At 45.6% G+C, this 25,722-nt stretch overlaps 1 protein-coding gene across 2 annotated transcripts in view; it reads left to right on the top strand.

Moving 5' to 3' along the window:
- NLGN2 (neuroligin 2) overlaps nucleotides 1-25,722 on the top strand; it is a 363,757-nt gene that overhangs the window by 79,211 nt on the left and 258,824 nt on the right. For both annotated transcript variants that reach the window (XM_082255097.1, XM_082255096.1), the window contains exon 2: nucleotides 12,322-13,252. In XM_082255097.1, coding sequence (XP_082111223.1) covers nucleotides 12,835-13,252 — 418 coding nt within the window. In that variant the 5' untranslated portion in view covers nucleotides 12,322-12,834. The remainder of the gene's footprint in view (nucleotides 1-12,321; nucleotides 13,253-25,722) is intronic.

Here is a 25,722-nt window from a genome sequence, read left to right as displayed (position 1 = left end):
CCTAGATTGCACTTCCCAGTACTATGGAAAACCCATTCTGCCGAATTTATTTTCCCGTTTTACTAACTCTTCCATTCAGTTTCTACGAATTGTAGCCAGTCCTCCACCATGGCATCACATGGTGAGATCAGGAAGATGCTTAACCACTTGCCGACCGGCCATAGACAAATGAAGTCCTGGTCGGCAAGTGGAATACCAGGGTTATATCTGTAGCAATATGCCATAACCCCAGTATTGTTTTTTTCAGCCGTTTTTCTGCCGAAAACTCCAACTTTCCGAGAACCCCAATGACGTTACTTCCGATGACTGTACACCAGGAATAACTGTACACCAATAATTGGAGATTTCGACCACTAAATGTTTTCACAGAACAGCCGGCAGTGTATACACTCCAGTACACGCTACAAGTGGACATTGTTAGTCCGCCTGCTAGTTTTCGCCGCCTTGGAGGCGGCCATGTTTTGGTTACTAGCGGGCAGACCAACAATGTCCACTCATTATAGCGTGTACCGGAGTGTAAAGGCTACCTCCTGTTCTGTGAAAACACCAAGTAGTCAAAATTTCCAATTATTCTCAATGTACAGTCACCGGAAGTGACATGATTGGAGTTCTCGGCAAGTTGGAGTTTTTGGCAGAACACCGGCAATTTTCTACAAGATAAAAATGGTATGAGGGGCGAATTCGCCACTGGATCACTTTTAGAGGCGGCAGGATGGGTGCCACCCCCCCCCCTCCTTTCCACTGCTTCCCGGTGGTTCTGGGGCTTACCTGACATTCGGTGAAGCATGGGACCCATCCAGCGGCGCTGGTGGCTTGCAATAGAGATGAGTGAAGGCAAGATGGCCACCGTTAATTTCTATGGCCTTGGAGGGCTTGTTAAAGCAAAAGATCAATTTTTTTTTTTTTATCTTCTGATTTATGGTAGAGGAGAGATTTGGGGCCTTATAGACCCCAGATCTCTCCATAAAGAGGACATGTCATGCTGTATTGTTGTTTCAAGGGATGTTTAAATTTCTTGCGATAGCAATAAAAGTGATCAAAAACAACATTTAAAGGGACAGTGTAAAAGTTAAATAATGGAATTGACTAAATAAAAAAAAATGTAAGTGCCTCTGACCCCCCCCCCCCCCCTCAATGCTCATGTGCAGTGAACGCATACATAGGCCACGCCTACATATGTAAACAATGTTTAAACCACACATATGAGGTATCGCCGCAATCGCCAGAGCGAGAGCAATAATTCTAGCACTAGACCTCCTCTGTAACTCTAAACTGGTAAATTTTTAAAGAATCGCCACTTCAGGACCGGAAGGATTTTCCCCCTTAATGACCGGGCCCTATTTTGCGATTCGGCACTGCGTTACTTTAACGGACAATTGCGCGGTCGTGTGACACTGTACCTAAATAAAATTGATGTCCTTTTCCACAAATAGCGCTTTCTTCTAGTGGTAATTGATCACCTGTACGATTTTTATTTTTTTGCGCTATAAACAAAAAAAGAGCGACAATTCTGAAAAAAAAAAAAAAAAATATATATATATTTTTCACTTTATGCTATATAACATTACCAATAAAAAAAAAAATTTAAAAATCTAATTTTTTCATGATTTTAGGCCAATTTGTATTCTGCTACATATTTTTGGTAAAAAATAATCGCAATAAGTGTATTTTGATTGGTTTGCGCAAAAGTTATCGGTCTACAAACTAGGGGAAAGATTTGTGTCCTTTTTATTTATTTTACTAGTAATGGCGGCGATCTGCGATTTTTAGAGGGACTGCGACATTGCGGCGGACAGATCGGACCCCTGACATTTTTTACACTTTTGGGGGGGACCAGTGACATTACTACAGTAATCAGTGCTAAAAAATATGCACTGTCACTGTAATAATGACACTGGCAGGGGAGGGGTTAACCCAGGGGTGATCAAAGGGTTACGTGTGAGCCTAGGGGGTGCTTTCTAACTGTATGGGGGAGGTACTTCTGGAATCAACACAGAGACCTGTGATCCTAAATAGGAGGATCACAGGCAGTCCGTGTTCATTCCAGAGAGAACAACGGTCTGCTGTGTTTACAACATCCGACCGTCGTTCTCTCTCAGCGGGGAGCGATGGCGGGTGCCCGGCAGCGATCGCGGAAGCTGGTCCCATGGTTCTGCTTCCCCGCTTCCTAATGGGGGCAGGCGCGCGCCCCCAGGAGCGCTCTCGCGAGCCAACGTACCCATATGTATCAGTATATCTGCGGTAGGCGGTCGGTAAGTGGTTAAGTACCGTTGTTTGGCACCATTCCACGAGCGTGTGCAATTTTTGGTATCTATTTACTCTGCATAACGTCATCTTTTGTATTTTACATAAATTGGGGTATATATTGTGTTTTTTTTTTTTTTGTAACTCATTAAAGTGTATTTAAAAAAATAAAAAAAAACTTGAGACATAAAAAAGTTGCAACGATCGCTATTTTATTCTATTATTATATTATATATTTTTTTTTCTCTCACTCTTTATTGGGTATATAACTATTTGTTTTAATTTGATTTACACTTCACAAAATGTTACCCTTTTACAAAGAGGAACTATTTAGTGGTACAATTAGTTGGTATATATGTGTATATACACCCTTAAATAGTAGATAGAACACTTTTAAAATTTCCCTTTTTTTTTTTTTTGGGGAGGAAGGATGGAAAAGGGGAAAAGAAAAGAAGGATAAGATATAAGCTGGTGCACCAAACATTTTTATACTCTTGTGCAAATCAATAATTTTCCATATTGTCAAATGTAATGTCATATTTATTTTGTATATTTGTTATGTATGTAAAGAAATATAATAAAAAATGTTTGTAGCACTGCCCCCTAGGGAGCTGCTGAGTGTGGATTCCCCTGGGTTACCCATAGCAACAGTCGGTAAAACTCATCACTTTAAGATTTGGCTCAGACAATGAGCAGTCCAGGGGATTTGTTTTGTTTTTTTGTGTTTTATTTGGAACTTGGGTGGGAGAAGGGATGGGTGGGATACTCCAACTTAAACTATGCACAAATTCTGAGGCCATCTGACTGTAGTGTGTGCGGCAAGGCCGCTGCTTCACCTTGCCACTGAAGTGAAGTAGAAGATATGTTCCTGAATGAATTCCTCTTCAGGGTCCTAACCTGGCACCCCTTTTCTCACTTCCTGTGCATGCTAACCCTTGTCCACCGACTCTCCACTGGAGTGGTCCCCATCCTGGGCAGACCCCTGGCAAGCTTCCCGGTACTCAGGGACACTGTTTTTCCCTGGGTTGCTCTGCTTTCAGCTCCACTCGTCAGCATCCTGGACCTCCTGGCTCAGCATCATACACTTGATCCACTAGGCCGACCGCCTGTGACCCCCTTCCTTGCTGACAGGAGGAGAGACAGCCGTCACCCTCCTCCTGGGACCTGGCTTCCCGCCCAAAGACCCCCTGGCCCATATGCCTGTGGCTTTTATAACCTATACCAGGATGCACCACTGTTGTGCCAACCCACTGGGACAGTCATAAAAGCCTGTGCGTTACTGGCTGGGTTTGCTCCACTGTCCAACAGGCTCCCCTATTGGATACAGTGGGGACACTCCCTCAGACCAGATGAATCACACATGGACACATGCAACAGGCAAAACTAAAAATCAGGCTCCCCTGATAAGCAGGCAGAGCAAACTTTGCTTTTGCCTAGCACCTACCGAGGAGGGTGCTACATCCACCCTCCCCCCCACCAGAAATGAGCTATGTCCCTATTGGCTCTGGGGCAGCCCCCGCCCCCCCCTACTGGAAAAATACTGTGGAGTATCCCACAAACTTGGAGAAGGGAAAAAGGGAAAAACTAATGTACAAATAAATAGGAAAACTCAACCACCAAGAGAAAAATGGGTTGGGGATTTTTTAGGTGCCAATAAACAAGTAAATCATTTAAAATGTACAAAATGTATTATTATTATTAAAAATTAAATACAAAAATGGACAAAGAAGAGACATACAGTATTAAAATCGATTTGTAAGCTGCATATATAATCCATTCATATACAAATATATGTATTGATATCACGGATTAGCAATCCCGTCATGTTTCACCAGAACGGTTTCCTCAGGGGACAATTTCTGAGCTACTTCGACGATGAAACAGCTGGAGAATATGGGGTCTCTTCTCTTTTGATGAAGGAGGCGTAGACCTCATTTTGATCCCGAGCCCGGGCATAGTTCTTAGGTGGAGTTAAGTCTGGGACCCGATTAGCATAGTCTTCACAGAACCCCAGATTCCTGGCGCACGGTCCTCGCACCACAAAATCCCTAGTCTCCTCATCAGGTATATCAGGAATGGCTGGACTGCTCCGATCTTCAGACCCCTAGTCCCATTCAGTCTCCTCTTCTGACTTCCAAACATCCAATCCCTCCTCCAAGGACCCGAACCATTGTTGGAAGCTGGGAGACCCCACAGCAATGGCCCCGACCTCTTCCTCGCTGCTCACACTGCCACATGCAGCCCCGGTCACCACTGGCCATTTTCTCCCTTCTGCCCGTAGAGCAGACTTGATTTCTGCCACTGCAGCTTTTGATGCACCAGGTGGCCGCTCCCGGGTCCGCACTACCTGCATGCACTCCGGCTCGGACACTCGGCCTCCTTCCACTTGCACCCTGGACCACTGACAGTTTGCATGGACTCCAGATGCATTAATAGCCTCAGCATTCCTCTTCCTCCGCCCATGTAAGGCCCCAACTCCTCAGCCGACAGTGACCCCGGTCTCCCAAGACACATTCAACTTTCTGGGCCGAACTTCACTCTCCTCTGCCCGCAGCAGTAGATTGCCACAGTGCCCCCACTGGCCCCACACCTGTATGCGCATAGTCACATTCAGACACTGAGGAAATACCAGGCCCAAATGCTCCATGCCTCCTCCGGTGCACAATGCCAGTCTTTCGTCGGGCACAATCCGCATCCCCGTATCCCACAGGGTGGATGTCTTCGGCACTCTGGTCTGCTCCACAGGTTCTCCCCCAACACGTGGGATAGCCTCTACTGCGCTCCGGCTCTCTCCAGTACTCGCCATCTTGCTCCTTCACACACTTGTCTCACTCTCAGCCCCACCCGGAGGCGGAAGTAATTTATGGACTAATTTATGGGAGGCACTATTCCTCCCATTGATACCAATGATGGGACACTATCCCTCCCACTGACACCACCAATGGGACACTATTCCTCCCAAGGACATCAACAATGCGGCCCTTTGCTTGCCTTTATCTGGCTATAGGGGCACCATTCCTCACACCGATACCAGCAATGGAGCGCTATTCCTCCTAATGACACCAACAATGGGGCACTATACCTTCCATTGATACCAAGGATGGGGCACCATTCCTCACACCGATACCAGCAATGGAGCGCTGTTCCTCCTAATGACACCAACAATGGGGCACTATACCTTCCATTGATACCAAGGATGGGGCACTATTCCTCCCAATGACACCAGCAATGGGGCACTATTCCTCCAATTGATACCAACGATAGGGCACTATTCCTCCCACTGACACCAACAATGAGGCACAATTCCTCCTAATGACTCCAAAAATGGGGAAATATTTATTTCATTGATACCAACGATAGGGCACTATTCTTTCGAATTACACCAACGATGAGACACTATTCCTCCCATTGATACCAATGATGGGGCACTATTCCTTCCAATGACACCAACAACGGGGCACTATACCTTCCATTGTTACCAACATTGGGGCACTATTCCTCCCAATGACCCCAACAACGGGGCACCATTCTTCCCATTGATATCAACGTTGCGGCACTATTCCTCCCAATAACACCAACAATGGGGCACTATTCCTCCCATTGATACCAACGTTGGGGCACTATTCCTTCCAATGACACCAACAATGGGGCACTATTCCTCCCATTGATACCAACACTGGGGCACTATTCCTCTCAATGACACCAACAATGGGGCACTATTCCTCCCATTGATACCAACATGGACACTATTCCTCCCAATGATCCCAACAATGGGGCACCATTCTTCCCATTGATACCAACGTTGTGGCACCATTCCTCCCAATGACACCAACAATGGGGCACTATTCCTCCCATTGATACCAAGGTTGGGGCACTATTCCTCCCACTGACACCAACAATGGGGCACTATTCCTCCAATACCAATGACAGGGTACTTTTCCTGCTCCTAGTAAGCAGAGGTGCTGTGTCTTTTTTTTTTTTTTTTAATTCCACTGACCACCTAGTCAGAGGCATTGTTTACTCCCACTGATGCTGGGGCATTTTCTACTCCCAGGGATCACAGTCCAGCCCTCCTAATGTCTGAAGAACAATAATCTGGCCCTATGTTTAGAAAGTTTGGAGACCCCTGATCTAGATGATGCTGGAAGTCTTCCAGCCAGGAAATGAGGCAGGCTCGGACTTGCTGCAGCTTCTAGTGCACATTGTTAGAAATTCAATGTGTGCCGTCAATACAGAGAAAGCACTTTCAGTCCAGGAGAGGAGCCTGTACAACTGTGCAAGACTAAAGGGACAGCCGGAGGTCGGATTAAAAGAAGGACCATTGTGGATGTGTAATGTTACCCCAATAGGAGCCACTGGTTAGGATGGGTCCTCTGTTCTTTGTCTCAATCTCTTTAAGAACTTTAGCCCCTTTAACATACTTGGTTGAGTGTACAAAGCATGCAATATCACAGAAAATTGCTAAAAGTGATACTTGGTAACCAGGAGCAGTATTACATCAAAAAAAGGCACTGAACCACTTAGTAAAGACAAAATGAATACTGTCACCTGATATGATTGATAACAAAGCAGGCATAGAAATGAATCAACAATGGTAATAGCACAATTTAGCATACAGGGTGATTAGTAATAAGGACTAGGCATATGATGACACTTGTCATCCAGATCAGCATAAACAGTAGCAAGGTCACCTAATGTGCAGCAGTGAGCGGTAATAAAGCTTGATTTACTGAATACAAGAACTATACTGCCAATGTGCAATGATGGTGACTATTTTAGGCCTAGACCGACTGGATGTGTACTGCTTATAGAAATTAAGAAAATGGAAGAAGGGAACAAAGGGAACTTGCAGGATGGTTTTACAGGAGGGGCAGTCCTTTATGTTGTTCTCTTACCGGCTAAGGTTGGGGCCCTTTAAGCTGCACTGGTGCACTTAACTAGAGTTTTAGTATACCAGGATGCCTTGGCCTAATGGGCCATACACACTATAAGATTTTCTGAAGACTTTTTCCTTTAGACTTACCAAAACCATATAATATGAGGACAAACCTAAACACTTTAAATTTATTTGCAATCTGGCAGGCCCTTGCACTACATAGAAAAGGTAAATCTGAAGGAAATGTGTACCCAGCTTTAGTCTTCTCCTGCCTCCTATGACTTGGCACCAACACCACTCTCCAAAAATGTACTCTCTATGTTTAACTTTGTCTCAAAAACACATCACGCTCTCGTTGTAGAGGATTATTGCCCATTTGTTGCCCAAATTTTTTTCATTTTTCTTAAAATGTGATAAAGATGCAGTAAAGGTGTGGTAAAGATGTAGTAAAGTTGTGGTAAAGGAGTGATACAGGTGCTGTATACTTATGGTCCTGCCTTCAGTAACTCAGTCCCAGCTAGCATTGTGAACAATGGGGCAGTGCCCTCTCACCTGTCCCTGTGGTGTGGCTGTGAACTCTCGCTGTAGAAAGGGGGGTCCCCTCAGTCTCTCCATAGAATGCCTCCAGAGATTCAGCGGTGGGAAGTAGATAGTGAGAGGGTTCTCTGGTCTCCCTGCGGCAACAGTGCAGGTGCAATTGCGGTCTGTGCTTCAGTGACCCGGGTGTCTCCACTGGTCTTGCCTCTCAGCAGTCTGAATAGTCTCAGAAAAGCAGTTCCACTCCTTCTCCTTGCCCCAATCTCTGTTGGGAATTAAAGAGCAAAGGGTCCATAAGCTTCATTAAATGGCTGCTTTCTAAGACCACAACTCCCATGATTCTCACCTCTCTGCATAGATGTCTATGGGCTGGCTTGGCTATGGCTTCCCCCCCTACTGGTTGGAGGGGATAGTGCAGCATAAGATTTGCATCAAGGTAGAGCAGGGGTGGGGAATCTTTTTTCTGGTCCCCATAAGCTTCATTAACCGGACCGACCGCCCGCCCCAGTTTTACGTCCGTCCTTTGACGCTAAATACGTCAAAACCTCTGTATTTTTTAAAATGGCAGGCGATCGGCTTTCAGATAAGGGTGGTCCCAGAGGCGGATTCGCCGCGGGATCACCCTTATGGTGCGGCGGAAGAGGTGACCCCTCCCGCCACATCCCGGCCATTTTCCCTGCTTACCAGACCCGCCGGCAGCGGGGAAAACGATCCGTTCCCGGATCCTCAGAGACAGGAAGTCGAGTGAGGGCAAGATGGCCCTCACTCGACTCTATGGTCTTGGAGGACGGGAGCGACGTCAAACGTCGTTGCCTAGCAACCGGTTTAAAGAGCCGATTTTTTTTAACCATTTTTTTTTTCTTTTTTTTAGTGTACTTGTGAGGTCTGAGGTCTTTTTGACCCCAGATCTCACAATAAAGAGGACCTCTCATGCCTATTTATATTACATTCCTTGTAATAGGAATAAAAATGATCAAAATATTTTTTTTTAAACTGTGTAAAAATAAAAAATAATAAATAAAATAAATAGGAAAAAAATAAAAAATTAAAGCGCCCTGCCCCCGTTAGCTCGTGCACAGAAGCGAACGCATATGGAAGCCCCGCCCACATATGTAAACGGTATTCAAACCACACATGTGAGGTATCGCCGCGATCGGTAGAGCGAGAGCAATAATTTGAACCCTAGAACTCCTCTGTAACTCTAAGCTGGTAACCTGTAGAAATATTTAAATTGTAGCCTATGGGATTTTTAAGCACCAAAGTTTGTCGCCATTCAGCGAGCGTGCGTAATTTTGAAGCATGACATGTTGGGTATCTATTTACTCTGCGTAACATTATCTTTCACACTATGGAAAAAAATTTGGCTAACTTTATTGTTTTCTTATTTTTTAATAAAAAAAATAGAATTTTTTTTAAAAAAATAGAATTTTTTTCGAAAAAATAGAATTTTTTTCAAAAAAATTGCGTTTAGAAGACTGCTGCACAAATACGGTGTGATAAAAAAACATTGAAACGATCTCCATTTTATTGTCTAGGGTCTCTGCTAAAAGAGAAAACCAAGAGAAAAAAGGTGAAAGGGGAGGGACCTGTCTCAGCTCTGTTCCTATTTGCTGTGTGAAGGGGGGGGGGTTCCCTTCCTTTCTTCCAATCAGCCTTCAGAGCTGTTCTCACTGAGCTCTGCAGAGTGTAATTTAAGCTTTCCATCCCCTTTTTTTCTGATAACTCAGACAAGCTTTATATATTCAGCACTTTGAACAGATATAGAGAATAGAAAATGCAGATAAACAGGTACAACTGTAGGAGGATTTGCTTAATCTCTGTGTATTATCTGAGGCCAGTCACTTCACTGGGTGAACCTTAGTGCCGGTTCACACTAACGCGGCACGACTTCGGGGGCGACCTTTGAAGTCGCGTGCACCGTCACTTTGGCGCGACTTGCACGGACTTCATATAATGAATGTCTATGCAAGTCGCTCAGATGTCGCCCCGAAGTAGTACAGGAACCTTTTTCTAAGTCGGAGCGACTTGAGTCGCTCCTAGTAGAACAGTTCCCGTAGCACAGAATGGACTGCGATTTGTCAAGCTGACAAGTCGCCTGACAAGTCGCGGTAGTGTGAATGGACACTTAGGGTTTATATACCTGAGGCCAGTGCCTTCACTGGGTGAACCTTAGGGTTTACATACCTGAGGCCAGTCACTTCACTGGGTGAACCTTAGGGTTTACATACCTGAGGCCAGTCACTTCACTGGGTGAACCTTAGGGTTTACATACCTGAAGCCAGTCACTTCACTGGGTGAACCTTAGGGTTTACATACCTGAGGCCAGTCACTTCACTGGGTGAACCTTAGGGTTTACATACCTGAGGCCAGTCACTTCACTGGGGGAACCTTAGGGTTTACATACCTGAGGCCAGTCACTTCACTGGGGGAACCTTAGGGTTTACATACCTGAGGCCAGTCACTTCACTGGGTGAACCTTAGGGTTTACATACCTGAGGCCAGTCACTTCACTGGGTGAACCTTAGGGTTTACATACCTGAGGCCAGTCACTTCACTGGGGGAACCTTAGGGTTTACATACCTGAGGCCAGTCACTTCACTGGGGGAACCTTAGGGTTTACATACCTGAGGCCAGTCACTTCACTGGGTGAACCTTAGGGTTTACATACCTGAGGCCAGTCACTTCACTGGGTGAACCTTAGGGTTTACATACCTGAGGCCAGTCACTTCACTGGGGGAACCTTAGGGTTTACATACCTGAGGCCAGTCACTTCACTGGGGGAACCTTAGGGTTTACATACCTGAGGCCAGTCACTTCACTGGGTGAACCTTAGGGTTTACATACCTGAGGCCAGTCACTTCACTGGGTGAACCTTAGGGTTTACATACCTGAGGCCAGTCACTTCACTGGGTGAACCTTAGGGTTTACATACCTGAGGCCAGTCACTTCACTGGGGGAAACTTAGGGTTTACATACCTGAGGCCAGTCACTTCACTGGGTGAACCTTAGGGTTTACATACCTGAGGCCAGTCACTTCACTGGGGGAACCTTAGGGTTTACATACCTGAGGCCAGTCACTTCACTGGGGGAACCTTAGGGTTTACATACCTGAGGCCAGTCACTTCACTGGGGGAACCTTAGGGTTTACATACCTGAGGCCAGTCACTTCACTGGGTGAACCTTAGGGTTTACATACCTGAGGCCAGTCACTTCACTGGGGGAACCTTAGGGTTTACATAGCTGAGGCCAGTCACTTCACTGGGGGAACCTTAGGGTTTACATAGCTGAGGCCAGTCACTTCACTGGGTGAACCTTAGGGTTTACATAGCTGAGGCCAGTCACTTAACTGGGGGAACCTTAGGGTTTACATACCTGAGGCCAGTCACTTCACTGGGGGAACCTTAGGGTTTACATACCTGAGGCCAGTCACTTCACTGGGTGAACCTTAGGGTTTACATACCTGAGGCCAGTCACTTCACTGGGTGAACCTTAGGGTTTACATACCTGAGGCCAGTCACTTCACTGGGTGAACCTTAGGGTTTACATACCTGAGGCCAGTCACTTCACTGGGGGAAACTTAGGGTTTACATACCTGAGGCCAGTCACTTCACTGGGTGAACCTTAGGGTTTACATACCTGAGGCCAGTCACTTCACTGGGGGAACCTTAGGGTTTACATACCTGAGGCCAGTCACTTCACTGGGGGAACCTTAGGGTTTACATACCTGAGGCCAGTCACTTCACTGGGGGAACCTTAGGGTTTACATACCTGAGGCCAGTCACTTCACTGGGTGAACCTTAGGGTTTACATACCTGAGGCCAGTCACTTCACTGGGGGAACCTTAGGGTTTACATAGCTGAGGCCAGTCACTTCACTGGGGGAACCTTAGGGTTTACATAGCTGAGGCCAGTCACTTCACTGGGTGAACCTTAGGGTTTACATAGCTGAGGCCAGTCACTTAACTGGGTGAACCTTAGGGTTTACATAGCTGAGGCCAGTCACTTCACTGGGTGAACCTTAGGGTTTACATACCTTAGGCCAGTCGCTTCACTGGGTGAACCTTAGGGTTTACAACCACTTTAAGAGAGGGATTTTTACAGTAATCCTAGGAATTTTTGTATGTTTTAGAGGTTCTAGCCTGGAGGTCTTTTTGTAAATTTTAACCACTCAATTTCGGGATGGTTGGACAACCGTAAACCTGAAACATTCAGGAATTTCAGAGCAACCAACATTTTAACATTCGTCATGAAATAAATGGATGAACAGGTAACCCAGCTCTGTCCCTGCTCCTTCTTTCCTCTCCCTACCCACCTACCGTAATTTTTCTCCTTCGTTGCCTACAACGCGGTCTCCCTTCCTATAGTTTCCTCCTGTTCCCGCTCGCTCTAGCCCCCTCAATCTCTCGCACATTCACTAATTATAAGTTTGTTACTATAATTGTTGGATTTCAAACTATAAACAGAAGGAACAGTTTAATTAAATAAATGATCCCGCTCATTATAATCGGGGGAAGCGGACTGAAGAGGAGGAGGAGGATTGGGCAGCTAGGTAGCGAGGTGCTGAAAGAGACTCATATTTATTGCCTTCTCGAAATAGACGTTGCCTGCTTAATTTCCTGTTTCTGTTTTCACCCTTCGCTTTTCTTTGTCTTGTCTCCCTCTCAGGATTTCAATGTCTGTCTCGTGGAGGCCCTGCCGTAGCTCAGCACCCTATGTACGGGTCCGCGATGGAACGTAATAGAATGGTGTCTTCTGCACAACCTCTGTCTGTTGGTCTCGTAGCCGCCTCTTCTCCGATGTTCCTCACGTCCTCTTTTTTTGTCTTGGCCTAAGTCTTCTCCTGCCTCCTATGACTTGGTACCAACACCACTCTCCAAAAATGTACTCCCTATGTTTAACTTTGTCTCAAAAACACATCACGCTCTCGTTGTAGAGGATTATTGCCCATTTGTTACCCAAATTTTTTTCATTTTTCTTCCAAATTTTATCACCTTTTTTTTGTAATACTCCAACCCTCCCCCCATTGTTTCAAAAAGAATGTTTTTGCATAAACTTTTTTGTTTAACCTTTTAACACCAATACTTTATTTTGGAGACCTTTTTTTGGGAAGTTTCAACTCTTCCTTTTGGCCCCAGGAAGTCTCAAGAGGTTCCAGGAGACCAATTTTTTTTTTCTCTCATGGCGCCGGATCTTCGAGCCCCCTTCATGCTCTGGCTTCTGGCCGCTTGCCCTGTGTCGGGGCAAAAGGGAGACGAGAAATATCCTGTGGTCAACACAAACTATGGGAAATTACGTGGTGTGAAGAAAGACTTGAACAATGAGATCCTGGGCCCTGTTGTACAGTACCTGGGGGTGCCTTTTGCCACCCCGCCAATTGGAGAGCGCAGGTTTCAGCCGCCTGAGGCGCCTGCATCTTGGACGGAAGTACGGAATGCCACCAACTTTGCTCCTGTTTGCCCACAAAACTTGCACGGAATGTTACCTGGAATTATGCTGCCTTTATGGTTCACAGAGAATATGGATGTGGTGGCCGGATACGTACAAAACCAGAGCGAGGATTGCCTGTACCTCAACATCTACGTCCCCCTGGAAGATGGTGAGATTGTGTGTTTTTGTGATGTGGACACTGCTTGTGAACCTGGTGCAATGGGTTGTAGAAGGACTGAGTGTCTACACACAGATTGTAAGCTATCATACACATTCCACAGATAGGTACCATACTCTACCATCACTATTGTATAGGCACCAATCATGACCACTCCAATGACTACTCCATACAGTCAGATAATGATCATATTGTACACTGATAATAATTATAATACTCAACATAGAGTGGTAATAATCGTGAAACACTAATAACACTGATTGCTTAGTGATATTGAGTATTGATAGGCACACTGCACTGAGTGCCAGCACTGCAGCTACTGTACATTACCAGCCAGATAAACTTACTGGTAGACATTGCACTATAATAGGCCCTGTAAAGTATAGCGCTATAATCAGTAAGCAATGATGAGATCCGTTCCGGTTGGATGGATTTGACATTATAATGTCAGACATAATAAGGATTCAGAGCGGGGAATATCGCTGATCGAGCTGACAGGCGATGACTTTCTCCGCCATATCGTTAATAAGGACATCAGTTGACACTTTGAAGACAGTGTATAGAAAACCTCGAGCGCATGAAACCTCAACTCATCACTCCTGACTGTTGTGCCCTATAGGGTGGCGATGGCATTACCACCTTGGTGTCCATCTCTCCTCCAGCATTGAATATCATATATGCTATGTGTGACACTGGTGGATCTGACCACTGTGGATTGAAGAGTAGTATACCATCTACCATTACCTCCATGTTCACCATCCTCATCATATCCCCCCTTTCTTGCCTTCACATCATAGTAAGTAGTACCAAAGCCCAATATGCCCATTTTTGAATGTTGTTCTGTTACCGTTGACCCAAAAGAAAACCAAACACAGCTATCAATAGATGTAGATACCCTAATGGTGGCTCCTGGATCAATTATCTCACTCAAAGCTGTATCATTAACAAGGCAAATGGATGTCCAGGGGGCCAAGCTACAACTATCATACTCCTGCAGTAAATTGGGGGATAGTGCAATTGGTCAATGTTGTGCACCAGCCAAGTAGGGTGTACTGTAGGTAGTTGGTGTCTGTTAGGGCCAATACAGTAACAATGCTGTCCAAGTACAATCCTGATCAATGTCATTCAAAAGGATGGAGGGCCAAAGCTGCTATACACTGAGCAGATATTCTCTTAGCCACTGTCCCATTACACTGAATAGATTTTCCCTTAGGCGCTGTCCCAGAACATTGAGTAGATTTTCCCTTAGACGCTGTCCCAGTACAATGAGTAGATTTTCCCTAAGGCGCTGTCCTAGTACAATGAGTAGATTTTCCCTTAGGCACTGTCCCAGTACACTGAGTAGATTTTCCCTTAGGCGCTGTCCCAGTACACTGAGTAGATTTTCCCTGAGGTGCTGTCCCAATACACTGAGTAGATTTTCCCTTAGGCGCTGTCCCAGTACACTAAATAGATTTTCCCTTAGGCAATGTCCCGGTACAATGAGTAGATTTTCCCTTAGACACTGCCCCAGTACACTGAGTAGATTTTTTCTTAGGCACTGTCCCAGTACACTGGGTAGATTTTCTCTTAGGCACTGTCCCAATACACTGAATAGATTTTCTCTTAGGCGCTGTCCCAGTACACTGAGTAGATTTTCCCTTAGGCGCTGTCCCAGTACACTGAGTAGATTTTCTCTTAGGCACTGTCCCAGTACACTGAGTTGATTTTCCCTTAGGCACTGTCCCAGTACACTGAGTTGATTTTCCCTTAGGCGCTGTCCCAGTACACTGAGTAGATTTCCCCTTAGGCGCTGTCCCAGTACAATGAGTGGATTTTCCCTTAGGCGCTGTCCCAGTACACTGAGTAGATTTTTGTTTAGGCGCTGTCCCAGTACAATGAGTAGATTTCCCCTTGGGCGCTGTCCCAGTACACTGAGTAGATTTCCCCTTAGGCGCTGTCCCAGTACACTGAGTAGATTTTCCCTTAGGCACTGTCCCAGTACAATGAGTAGATTTTCTCTTAGGCGCTGTCCCAGTACAATGAGTAGATTTTCTCTTAGGCGCTGTCCCAGTACACTGAGTAGATTTTCCCTTAGGCTCTGTCCCAGTACACTGAGTAGATTTTCCCTTAGGCTCTGTCCCAGTACACTGAGCAGATTTTCCATTAGGCGCTGTCCCAGTACACTGAGTAGATTTTCCCTTAGGCACTGTCCCAGTACACTGAGTAGATTTTTGTTTAGGCGCTGTCCCAGTACAATGAGTAGATTTCCCCTTAGGCGCTGTCCCAGTACAATGAGTAGATTTTCTCTTAGGCGCTGTCCCAGTACACTGAGTAGATTTTCTCTTAGGCGCTGTCCCAGTACAATGAGTAGATTTTCCCTTAGGCTCTGCCCCAGTACACTGAGTAGATTTTCCCTTAGGCGCTGTCCCAGTACACTGGGTAGATTTTACCTTAGGCGCTGTCCCAGTACACTGAGTAGATTTTCCCTTAGGCACTGTCCCAGTACACTGAGTAGATTTTTGTTTAGGCGCTGTCCCAGTACAATGAGTAGATTTCCCCTTAGGCGCTGTCCCAGTACAATGAGTAGATTTTCTCTTAGGCGCTGTCCCAGTACACTGAGTAGATTTTCTCTTAGGCGCTGTCCCAGTACAATGAGTAGGTTTTCCCTTAGGCTCTGTCCCAGTACACTGAGTAGATTTTCCCTTAGGCGCTGTCCCAGTACACTGGGTAGATTTTCCCTTAGGCACTGTCCCAATACACTGAGTAGATTTTCCCTTAGGCGCTGTCCCAGTACACTAAATAGATTTTCCCTTAGGCAATGTCCCGGTACAATGAGTAGATTTTCCCTTAGACACTGCCCCAGTACACTGAGTAGATTTTTTCTTAGGCACTGTCCCAGTACACTGGGTAGATTTTCTCTTAGGCACTGTCCCAATACACTGAATAGATTTTCTCTTAGGCGCTGTCCCAGTACACTGAGTAGATTTTCCCTTAGGCGCTGTCCCAGTACACTGAGTAGATTTTCTCTTAGGCACTGTCCCAGTACACTGAGTTGATTTTCCCTTAGGCACTGTCCCAGTACACTGAGTTGATTTTCCCTTAGGCGCTGTCCCAGTACACTGAGTAGATTTCCCCTTAGGCGCTGTCCCAGTACAATGAGTGGATTTTCCCTTAGGCGCTGTCCCAGTACACTGAGTAGATTTTTGTTTAGGCGCTGTCCCAGTACAATGAGTAGATTTCCCCTTGGGCGCTGTCCCAGTACACTGAGTAGATTTCCCCTTAGGCGCTGTCCCAGTACACTGAGTAGATTTTCCCTTAGGCACTGTCCCAGTACAATGAGTAGATTTTCTCTTAGGCGCTGTCCCAGTACACTGAGTAGATTTTCCCTTAGGCTCTGTCCCAGTACACTGAGTAGATTTTCCCTTAGGCTCTGTCCCAGTACACTGAGCAGATTTTCCATTAGGCGCTGTCCCAGTACACTGAGTAGATTTTCCCTTAGGCACTGTCCCAGTACACTGAGTAGATTTTTGTTTAGGCGCTGTCCCAGTACAATGAGTAGATTTCCCCTTAGGCGCTGTCCCAGTACAATGAGTAGATTTTCTCTTAGGCGCTGTCCCAGTACACTGAGTAGATTTTCTCTTAGGCGCTGTCCCAGTACAATGAGTAGATTTTCCCTTAGGCTCTGCCCCAGTACACTGAGTAGATTTTCCCTTAGGCGCTGTCCCAGTACACTGGGTAGATTTTACCTTAGGCGCTGTCCCAGTACACTGAGTAGATTTTCCCTTAGGCACTGTCCCAGTACACTGAGTAGATTTTTGTTTAGGCGCTGTCCCAGTACAATGAGTAGATTTCCCCTTAGGCGCTGTCCCAGTACAATGAGTAGATTTTCTCTTAGGCGCTGTCCCAGTACACTGAGTAGATTTTCTCTTAGGCGCTGTCCCAGTACAATGAGTAGGTTTTCCCTTAGGCTCTGTCCCAGTACACTGAGTAGATTTTCCCTTAGGCGCTGTCCCAGTACACTGGGTAGATTTTCCCTTAGGCACTGTCCCAGTACACTGAGTAGATTTTCCCTTAGGCACTGTCCCAGTACAATGAGTCGATTTTCTCTTAGGCGCTGTCCCAGTACACTGAATAGATTTTCCCTTAGGCGCTGTCCCAGTACACTGAATAGATTTTCTCTTAGGCGCTGTCCCAGTACACTGAGTAGATTTTCCCTTAGGCGCTGTCCCAGTACACTGAGTAGATTTTCCCTTAGGCGCTGTCCCAGTACACTGAGTAGATTTTCCCTTAGGCACTGTCCCAGTACAATGAGTCGATTTTCTCATAGGCGCTGTCCCAGTACACTGAATAGATTTTCCCTTAGGCGCTGTCCCAGTACAATGAGTAGATTTTCTCTTAGGCACTGTCCCAATACACTGAGTAGATTTTCCCTTAGGCGCTGTCCCAGTACACTGAGTAGATTTTCCCTTAGGCGCTGTCCCAGTACACTGAGTAGATTTTCCCTTAGGCACTGTCCCAGTACAATGAGTCGATTTTCTCATAGGCGCTGTCCCAGTACAATGAGTAGATTTTCCCTTAGGCACTGTCCCAGTACACTGAGTAGATTTTCTCTTAGGCACTGTCCCAATACACTGAGTAGATTTTCCCTTAGGCGCTGTCCCAGTACACTGAATAGATTTTCCCTTAGGCGCTGTCCCAGTACACTGAGTAGATTTTCCCTTAGGCACTGTCCCAGTACACTGAGTAGATTTTCTCTTAGGCACTGTCCCAATACACTGAGTAGATTTTCCCTTAGGCGCTGTCCCAGTACACTGAATAGATTTTCTCTTAGGCGCTGTCCCAGTACACTGAGTAGATTTTCTCTTAGGCGCTGTCCCAGTACACTGAGTAGATTTCCCCTTAGGCACTGCCCCAGTACAATGAGTAGATTTTCTTAAGAACGTGAAGATAGGAAAGGGTTTTTATGGGATACTTCAGATTCCCTAAACTTTTGCAGAAGGATACTTCAATCTTGTTAAGCCTTTTCTGGCAACTCTATGTAGAAACAGGTACAGAGGACAGAAACAGGTACAGAGGACAGAAACGGGTACAGAGGACAGAAACAGGTACAGAGGACAGAAACAGGCCCCCTTGTATTTTGGAAGCTATCTTAAGGCAGTAACACTACTGGCTTCTCTATTTTTATAGACATAGCACACAGTCACAAGAACCCAGGGCACGAGTCATTACTCACAATGTCGGGGGATCACTAGATGCCTCCCTCTAGTATCCACCAGACACTCTTCATTGAGGGAAGGGGTTGATGCTCACAATGCCACAGGACAGCCAGATCCCTTCAAACTTCCGTTTCTCAATAAGCTTTTCATACCAGGCCCCTAAATTCCTTCACTAGCCTCCAAATGTGGTTGCTTAGGAACAGCCCCCCCCCCCCCCCCCCCAGCTAAGCAATAGACCTTGATGAGTAATTGCTGCATTCAGGATAGCGGCTGCAAATGGAGGTAGCCACCCCTCACCCAGATGGGTAGATTCCCTCCAACAGGGAGAAGAGCCTCGCTGCTCCAAATCTAAGACTATTAATGTGCCTCCCCAGCCACCCTTTGGGCACACCGTCCCAAGGATTGGCTGGAGCACATTAAATATTCAGGCTGTCAATTTGCCTTGCTCAAACCATTATGTTTTTAGCAACCTCTGGACAACAAGGGGAGAGCAATCAAGCCTGCAGCTTGTTAGATTCAGAAGGGCAAAAGCAATCAGCAAATGCCCCACAGAATACAGAGAAGATTGCCCAGTGTCCTTGCAACCTAACTAGGAGGGTGCTACACATCAAAGAGGATCTTCCGTCTGTTTTAAAAACATTAAAAGTCAGCAGCTACAAATACCATAGCTGCTGATTTTTAATAAAAAAATACACTTGCATGTCCAAGGATTTAGTGCTGTCCTCACCCTGGCTGGTTCTTTGACAATTTTTGGGTCCTGCCATGTGTATTGTGACCAGAGCCATCTTTATTATTGATTGGACCCTGGGCAAACATTTTCTTGGGCCCTCCCAAATGCACTTATCAACTATTTGCAGACAGTGAGGGCTCAAGAGGCAGCTGCTTTGGGCCTCACAACAATGACTGGGCCCAGGGCAGCTGCCCCTTTTGCCCTGTGTTAAAGATGGCCCTGGTTGTGACTCCTTGCAGCTTCAGGGCCAGCTTCCCACTGTGTATGTCTGAATCACACTGTGCTTTTAGAATGGACCCGTAGCTTCCGGGGACCTGTGACGTGTCCCACGAGGTTTACGGGCAGGGAAAAGGAAGTAAACCACCTAAAAAAAATCCCAACGTGGCAGAGGAGGGGATAAAGTAGGCATTCTACTTTAATTAGGGTCTCTCTTTTGGCATGAGTCCCATGGCATTGAGTCGATTTTCTCTTAGACGCTGTCCCATTAAACTGAGTAGATTTTCTCCTAGGCCCTACTACAGTGCACTGAAAAAGATGTTCTTCTAGGCCCTATTCCAGTGCACAGAGAAGATGTTCTTCTAGGCCAGTGATGGTGAACCTTGGTACCCCAGATGTTTTGGAACTATATTTCCCATGATTCCCAACTACACTGCGGAGTGCATGAGCATCATGGGAAATGTAGTTCCAAAACATCTGGGGTGCCAATGTTCACCATCACTGTTCTAGGCCCTTATCCAATGCACTGAGAAAACGTTCTTCTAGTAGACTTTCTCTTAGGCACTGTCCCAGTACACTGAGTCAATTTTCTCTTAGCTGCTGTACCATTAAACTGAATAGATTTTCCATATTTCAGCGCACCAAGAAGATTTTCTCTTAGACCCTATTCCAGTGCACCGGGAAGATAATCTCCTAAACCCTATTCCATTGCACCAAGAAGATTTTCTCCTAGGCCGTATTCTAGAGCACTGAGAAGATGTTCTTCTAGGCCCTATTCCAGTGCACTGAGTAGAGGTTCTCCTAGACCCTTCTCCAGTGGGCTGAGTATATTTTCTCCCAGGCCTTATTCCAGTACCAAGAGTAAATTTTCTCCTAGACCCAATTCCAGTGCACCAAGAAGATTTTCTTCTAAACCCTATTCCAGTGCACCAGAAAGATTTTCTACTAGACCCTATTCTAGTGCACTGAATGTTCTTCTAGGTCCTATGGCAGTGCACTAAGGGCGCTTTTCCACTGCATGGTACGGCTCGGTTTGGCGCTTTTCCACTGCATGGTACCGCATGGTATGGGTTAGAACGGTTCGGTACGGTTTGGTACAGCAGCGCTTTTCCACTACATGGTACGGCGTCAGTGCGGCTCGCTTAAACAGTACCACCTCGGTTGGGGTTCCAAGCAGGCTGTACCTATACCATATCCCACAATCCTTTGCATGCAGCATTGATTGTTTGTCACTACTAGCCACTGATTGGTCAGAGAATCGTTGTAATCCCACAGTGGTGGAAAAGCAAACCGAGCCGAGTAGAGCCTACACAGTGCTGAAAGGTGCCGACTCGTACCACGCAGTGGAAAAGCAAACTGAGCCGAGTTGGGCCAAGCAGTGCCGAGTGGAGCTGAGCCGGTACTTGCAGTGGAAAAGTGCCTTTAGATGTTCTTCTAGAGTCTAGACCCTTATCCAGTGCACTAAGAAGATGTTCTTCTAGGTCCTATTCCAGTGCACTGAGTAGATATTCTTCTAGACCCTATTCCAGGGCGCTGCATATATTTTCTCCTAGACCCTATTCCAGGGCGCTGAGTAGATATTCTTCTAGACCCTATTCCAGGGCGCTGAGTAAATATTCTTCTAGACCCTATTCCAGGGCGCTGAGTATATTTTCTCCTAGACCCTATTCCAGGGCGCTGAGTATATTTTCTCCTAGACCCTATTCCAGGGCGCTGCATATATTTTCTTCTAGACCCTATTCCAGGGCGCTGAGTATATTTTCTCCTAGACCCTATTCCAGGGCGCTGCATATATTTTCTTCTAGACCCTATTCCAGTGCACTGAGTAGATATTCTTCTAGACCCTATTCCAGGGCGCTGAGTAGATATTCTTCTAGACTCTATTCCAGGGCGCTGAGTAAATATTCTTCTAGACCCTATTCCAGGGCGCTGAGTATATTTTCTCCTAGACCCTATTCCAGGGCGCTGCATATATTTTCTTCTAGACCCTATTCCAGGGCGCTGAGTATATTTTCTCCTAGACCCTATTCCAGGGCGCTGCATATATTTTCTTCTAGACCCTATTCCAGTGCACTGAGTAGATATTCTTCTAGACCCTATTCCAGGGCGCTGAGTAGATATTCTTCTAGACCCTATTCCAGGGCGCTGAGTAAATATTCTTCTAGACCCTATTCCAGGGCGCTGAGTATATTTTCTCCTAGACCCTATTCCAGGGCGCTGCATATATTTTCTTCTAGACCCTATTCCAGTGCACTGAGTAGATATTCTTCTAGACCCTATTCCAGGGCGCTGAGTAGATATTCTTCTAGACCCTATTCCAGGGCGCTGCATATATTTTCTTCTAGACCCTATTCCAGGGCGCTGAGTATATTTTCTCCTAGACCCTATTCCAGGGCGCTGCATATATTTTCTTCTAGACCCTATTCCAGTGCACTGAGTAGATATTCTTCTAGACCCTATTCCAGGGCGCTGAGTAGATATTCTTCTAGACCCTATTCCAGGGCGCTGCATATATTTTCTTCTAGACCATATTCCAGGGCGCTGCATATATTTTCTTCTAGACCCTATTCCAGGGCGCTGCATATATTTTCTTCTAGACCCTATTCCAGGGCGCTGAGTATATTTTCTTCTAGGCCCTATTCCATTGCAATGAGTAGAATGTCTCCTAGGCATGGTCCCAGGGCACCAAGTATGCACTTTCCATATGTAAATTCCCTGGAAACCGCAGACAAGGCCAATAGATTAGGAGACCAGGAGAAAACCCTTTGTACTTAAACCCATTTACACTTTGGCCACCAGCACCTCCTTAGGCAGAGAGCTCCACTGTGCTATCCCTACCGTCAGCATCTTAACTATCTGTGATATGGCTATAGTTCTAGGTTAGAGTGAAAATCATATTGTATGCTACTAGTGGATAAAACATACATTGTAGAAAATGGTTGTTGAGGGTTAAGCTCTGTATACACGACGTACCAAAATTTGGCCGGTTCAGCAGGACTGAACTTCCTCCCTACGGTATATCCAGTTCCTGAACACCTGGAGGTTTTTACCTAACAGCCTCATAGTGACTGTTAGAAAACTTTTTTAAACTTCTCAAACCCCCTTGACGATATCCAAGGATTTTGCTTCTTCAGAGGTATCACCACCTTTCCAAAAGTCTTAACCACTTGCCGACCGCCGCAAGTACATATACTGCGGTGGTCAGCCTCGGCCAGGCAAAGTGACGTACCGGTACGTCACTAGCCTGTCACCGGCTTGTGAGCCAATAGCGGGCGAGCGCGCGCCCGCTTCGGCGCGCGCCTGCCCCGGCTCGTTCCCTAAGAAGTCAGTGCGTGTGACCGGCGGACCCGATGTCCGCCGGTCACTCGCGATCGTCCTCCATGAAGGGAGAAAGGCAGGCGGCTGATGTAAACAAGCCGCCTGTCATTCTCCCCTGTGTAAAAATGGAGATCAGACGGTTCTACTATGTAGGACCGTTGATCTCTGTTTTTACACTAGTAGCCATGTCCAATCACAGTTAGAAACACACCCCTAGGACACACTTAACCCCTCCCTCTCCAATACAGTTAACCCCTTCCCTGCCAGTGTAATTTTTACAGTAACAGTGCATATGTATAGCACTGATTACTGCAGTAATGTCACTGGTACCCCCAAAAGTGTCAAAAATGTCAGTCAAGGGTCCGATCTGTCCGCCGCAATGTCGCAGTCCCGCAAAACAAATTGCAGATCGCCGCTATTACTCGTTAAAAAAAAAACACCAAAAATGACAAAAATCTTTCCCTTTGTTAGTAAACGCGATAACTTTTGCGCAAACCAATCAAAATACGCTTTTTGCGATTTTTTTTTTTACCAAACATATGTAGCGTAAAACAAATTGGCCGAAAATGTTAAAAAAAATTGATTTTTACATTTTTTTTGGGGAATTTCATATAAAAAAAATATGAAAAATATTGTTATTTTTGCAAAATTGACGCTCTTTTTTTGTTTATAGCGCATGATCAAAAAATCGCACAGGTGATCAAATACCAACAAAAGAAAGCTCTGTTTGTGGGGAAAAAAAGGATGTCAAATTCATTTAGGTACAACGTCGCACGACCGCGCAATTGTCCGTTAAAGTCACGCAGTAAAAAATCGCAAAAAAAACCCTGGTCAGGAAGGGGGTAAAATCTTCCGGGGCTTAAGTGGTTAAGATTCCTACAAACATTACCTGATTGTCAACCTATCCTTCCAGCTTTGGTCACCATGGTTCGTGAATAGATTGTCCTACAGTAGGCCTTGTCACTATTGCAGCAAGAAGTAGAACCCTTTTGCTTTGAGGGTCATTTGCCTCACTCACCAGTCCCACTCTATGGATGTGAGTAAACCATCGAGTTTGAAAGAAAGCAGTGTTAATTATGGCAGCAAATTTCAATTTAGTTTTAGTCTTAGGCAGGGCTTTTTTTCTCAGAAAATAGGTGCAGGAACTCCCCCTTCTAAGTTACTTTGTGTCTCTGCTCCCTACCCACCTCCGAGCACTGACCCTTGGTTCCACCCCTTCCAACCTCCAAGCACTGACCCTTGGTTCCACCCCTTCCAACCTCCAAGCACTGACCCTTGGTTCCACCCCCTACCCAGCTTCCAGTACAGTCCCTTTTAGAGAATAGAGGGCCAAGTATAATTTTGTATTGGAATGTATAGAATTAGGTTATGATAACAACAAAAGCAATAAAATAGATACCCCACAGCCAGCAGCAATAGACCCCTTCCCCCCCAGCAGCAGCAAAAGATCTCCCAGCAGCCAACATCAATAGACTCCCTAGCAGCCAGCAACAGTGGACCCCTCCCTAAACAGTAGATCCCTTCTAGCAACAATCAACCCTCAGTATCAAAAGATCCTCCACCAGCAACAATAGATTTTCATGCAAAAATAGATCCCCTCCAGCAACAATAGATCTCCCATCAGCCAGCATCAGTAGACCCTCCAGCACCCATTGGAGGTGCCGGAACTGTGTTCCCCCGCGTTCCCGCTGAAAAAAAGCCCTGGTCTTAGGACTAAAATGGCATTTTAGTTTTAGTCCCATTTTAGTCTTCTGCAAGTGTTTTAGTTTTAGTCGTATTTAGTCAACTAAAACTCCAGTACATTTTAGTCGACTAAAACTCATTTTAGTCATCTATAATCAAATGGGTGTAGTTCAATTGCAATTTGTGATGCATTATTTAAGCATTTATCTACAATTTCCAAACTCATTATATACTACTGCTGGTCCTGCAGTGAAAAATCTAATATGTTATTATTTATGGTATTAAGCTTTGAGCATGCACTAGCACAGCACTACACCAGTGTTAATTTTGGCAGCAAATTTCGATTTAGTTTTAGTTATAGTCCTTTGACTAAAATGCCATTTTAGTTTTAGTCATATTTTAGTCATCTGAATTGTTTTAGTTTTAGTCGTATTTTAGTCGACTAAAATTGTGTTAATTTAGTCAACGAAAATGTTTTAGTCGGTTTTAGTCGACAAAATTAACACTGCAAGAAAGACTGTCAGGCACACATTGCCTTGGTTTGATGGAAAAGTGGGGATTTGACCAGGCTGAGTTCATGAAGGCCCAACGCATGTTGTATTGTCATTGCCATGCAATAATTTTTATTTTTAAATACGAAGTTTAATTCAAAGCATTACTAAAACGATATAATGAATTTACCGGATACTTGTTTTTTTTTTTTTATCAATTATTTAAAGAATTTGGGCTGTATAAGTCAATGCACAAAGATCATCACACGGGTTGGCACTCGTTAAAACTCTTCTCTGGGCATCAAACACCCCCCACCTTTCAAACGAATTGCGGAGTTAGTTTCCAAAATTGTAAGCTAAAAGCCCAAAATGTTTACTGAAATTTCCATGTGAGGTGCTGACTCTTCTATCTTCTTCACTGCAGAGGAGGAGGGTCCTTCTTTGGGTCTTCTTGGGTGATGTGGACATTTCTTATCATCGGTCCAGCAGACATGGATGTTATGATGATCTTTTTGTTGTGAAACCTCTAGGTGCTGGGTTTAAAGCCGTAGTAAAGTTTGTACAAAAAACAAAAATTCCACCTGCAAGGCAATGTCGTAATGTGCTAGTATGCATCGCACCTTAACTACTTGCCGACTGCTCACGTTGACCGTACTGCGGCAAAGTGGCTTGTTAAGGTCTGGCGACGTAGACCTACATCACCAGATTCCCCCCTCTCCCCTCTTCGCTCTCCCGCTGTATTCAGACACAGCGGGCGTCGGGCCAGGGGAGGAGAGGCGGTGATCACCGACGCTCTTCCCCGATCGTCGGGGATCGAGTGAGGAA

The sequence above is a fragment of the Pelophylax lessonae genome, assembly GCF_965119305.1.
Source record: "Pelophylax lessonae genome assembly, chromosome: 4".
NCBI classification, from domain to species: domain Eukaryota; kingdom Metazoa; phylum Chordata; class Amphibia; order Anura; family Ranidae; genus Pelophylax; species Pelophylax lessonae.
This window is presented reverse-complemented; position numbering and strand designations above follow the sequence as displayed.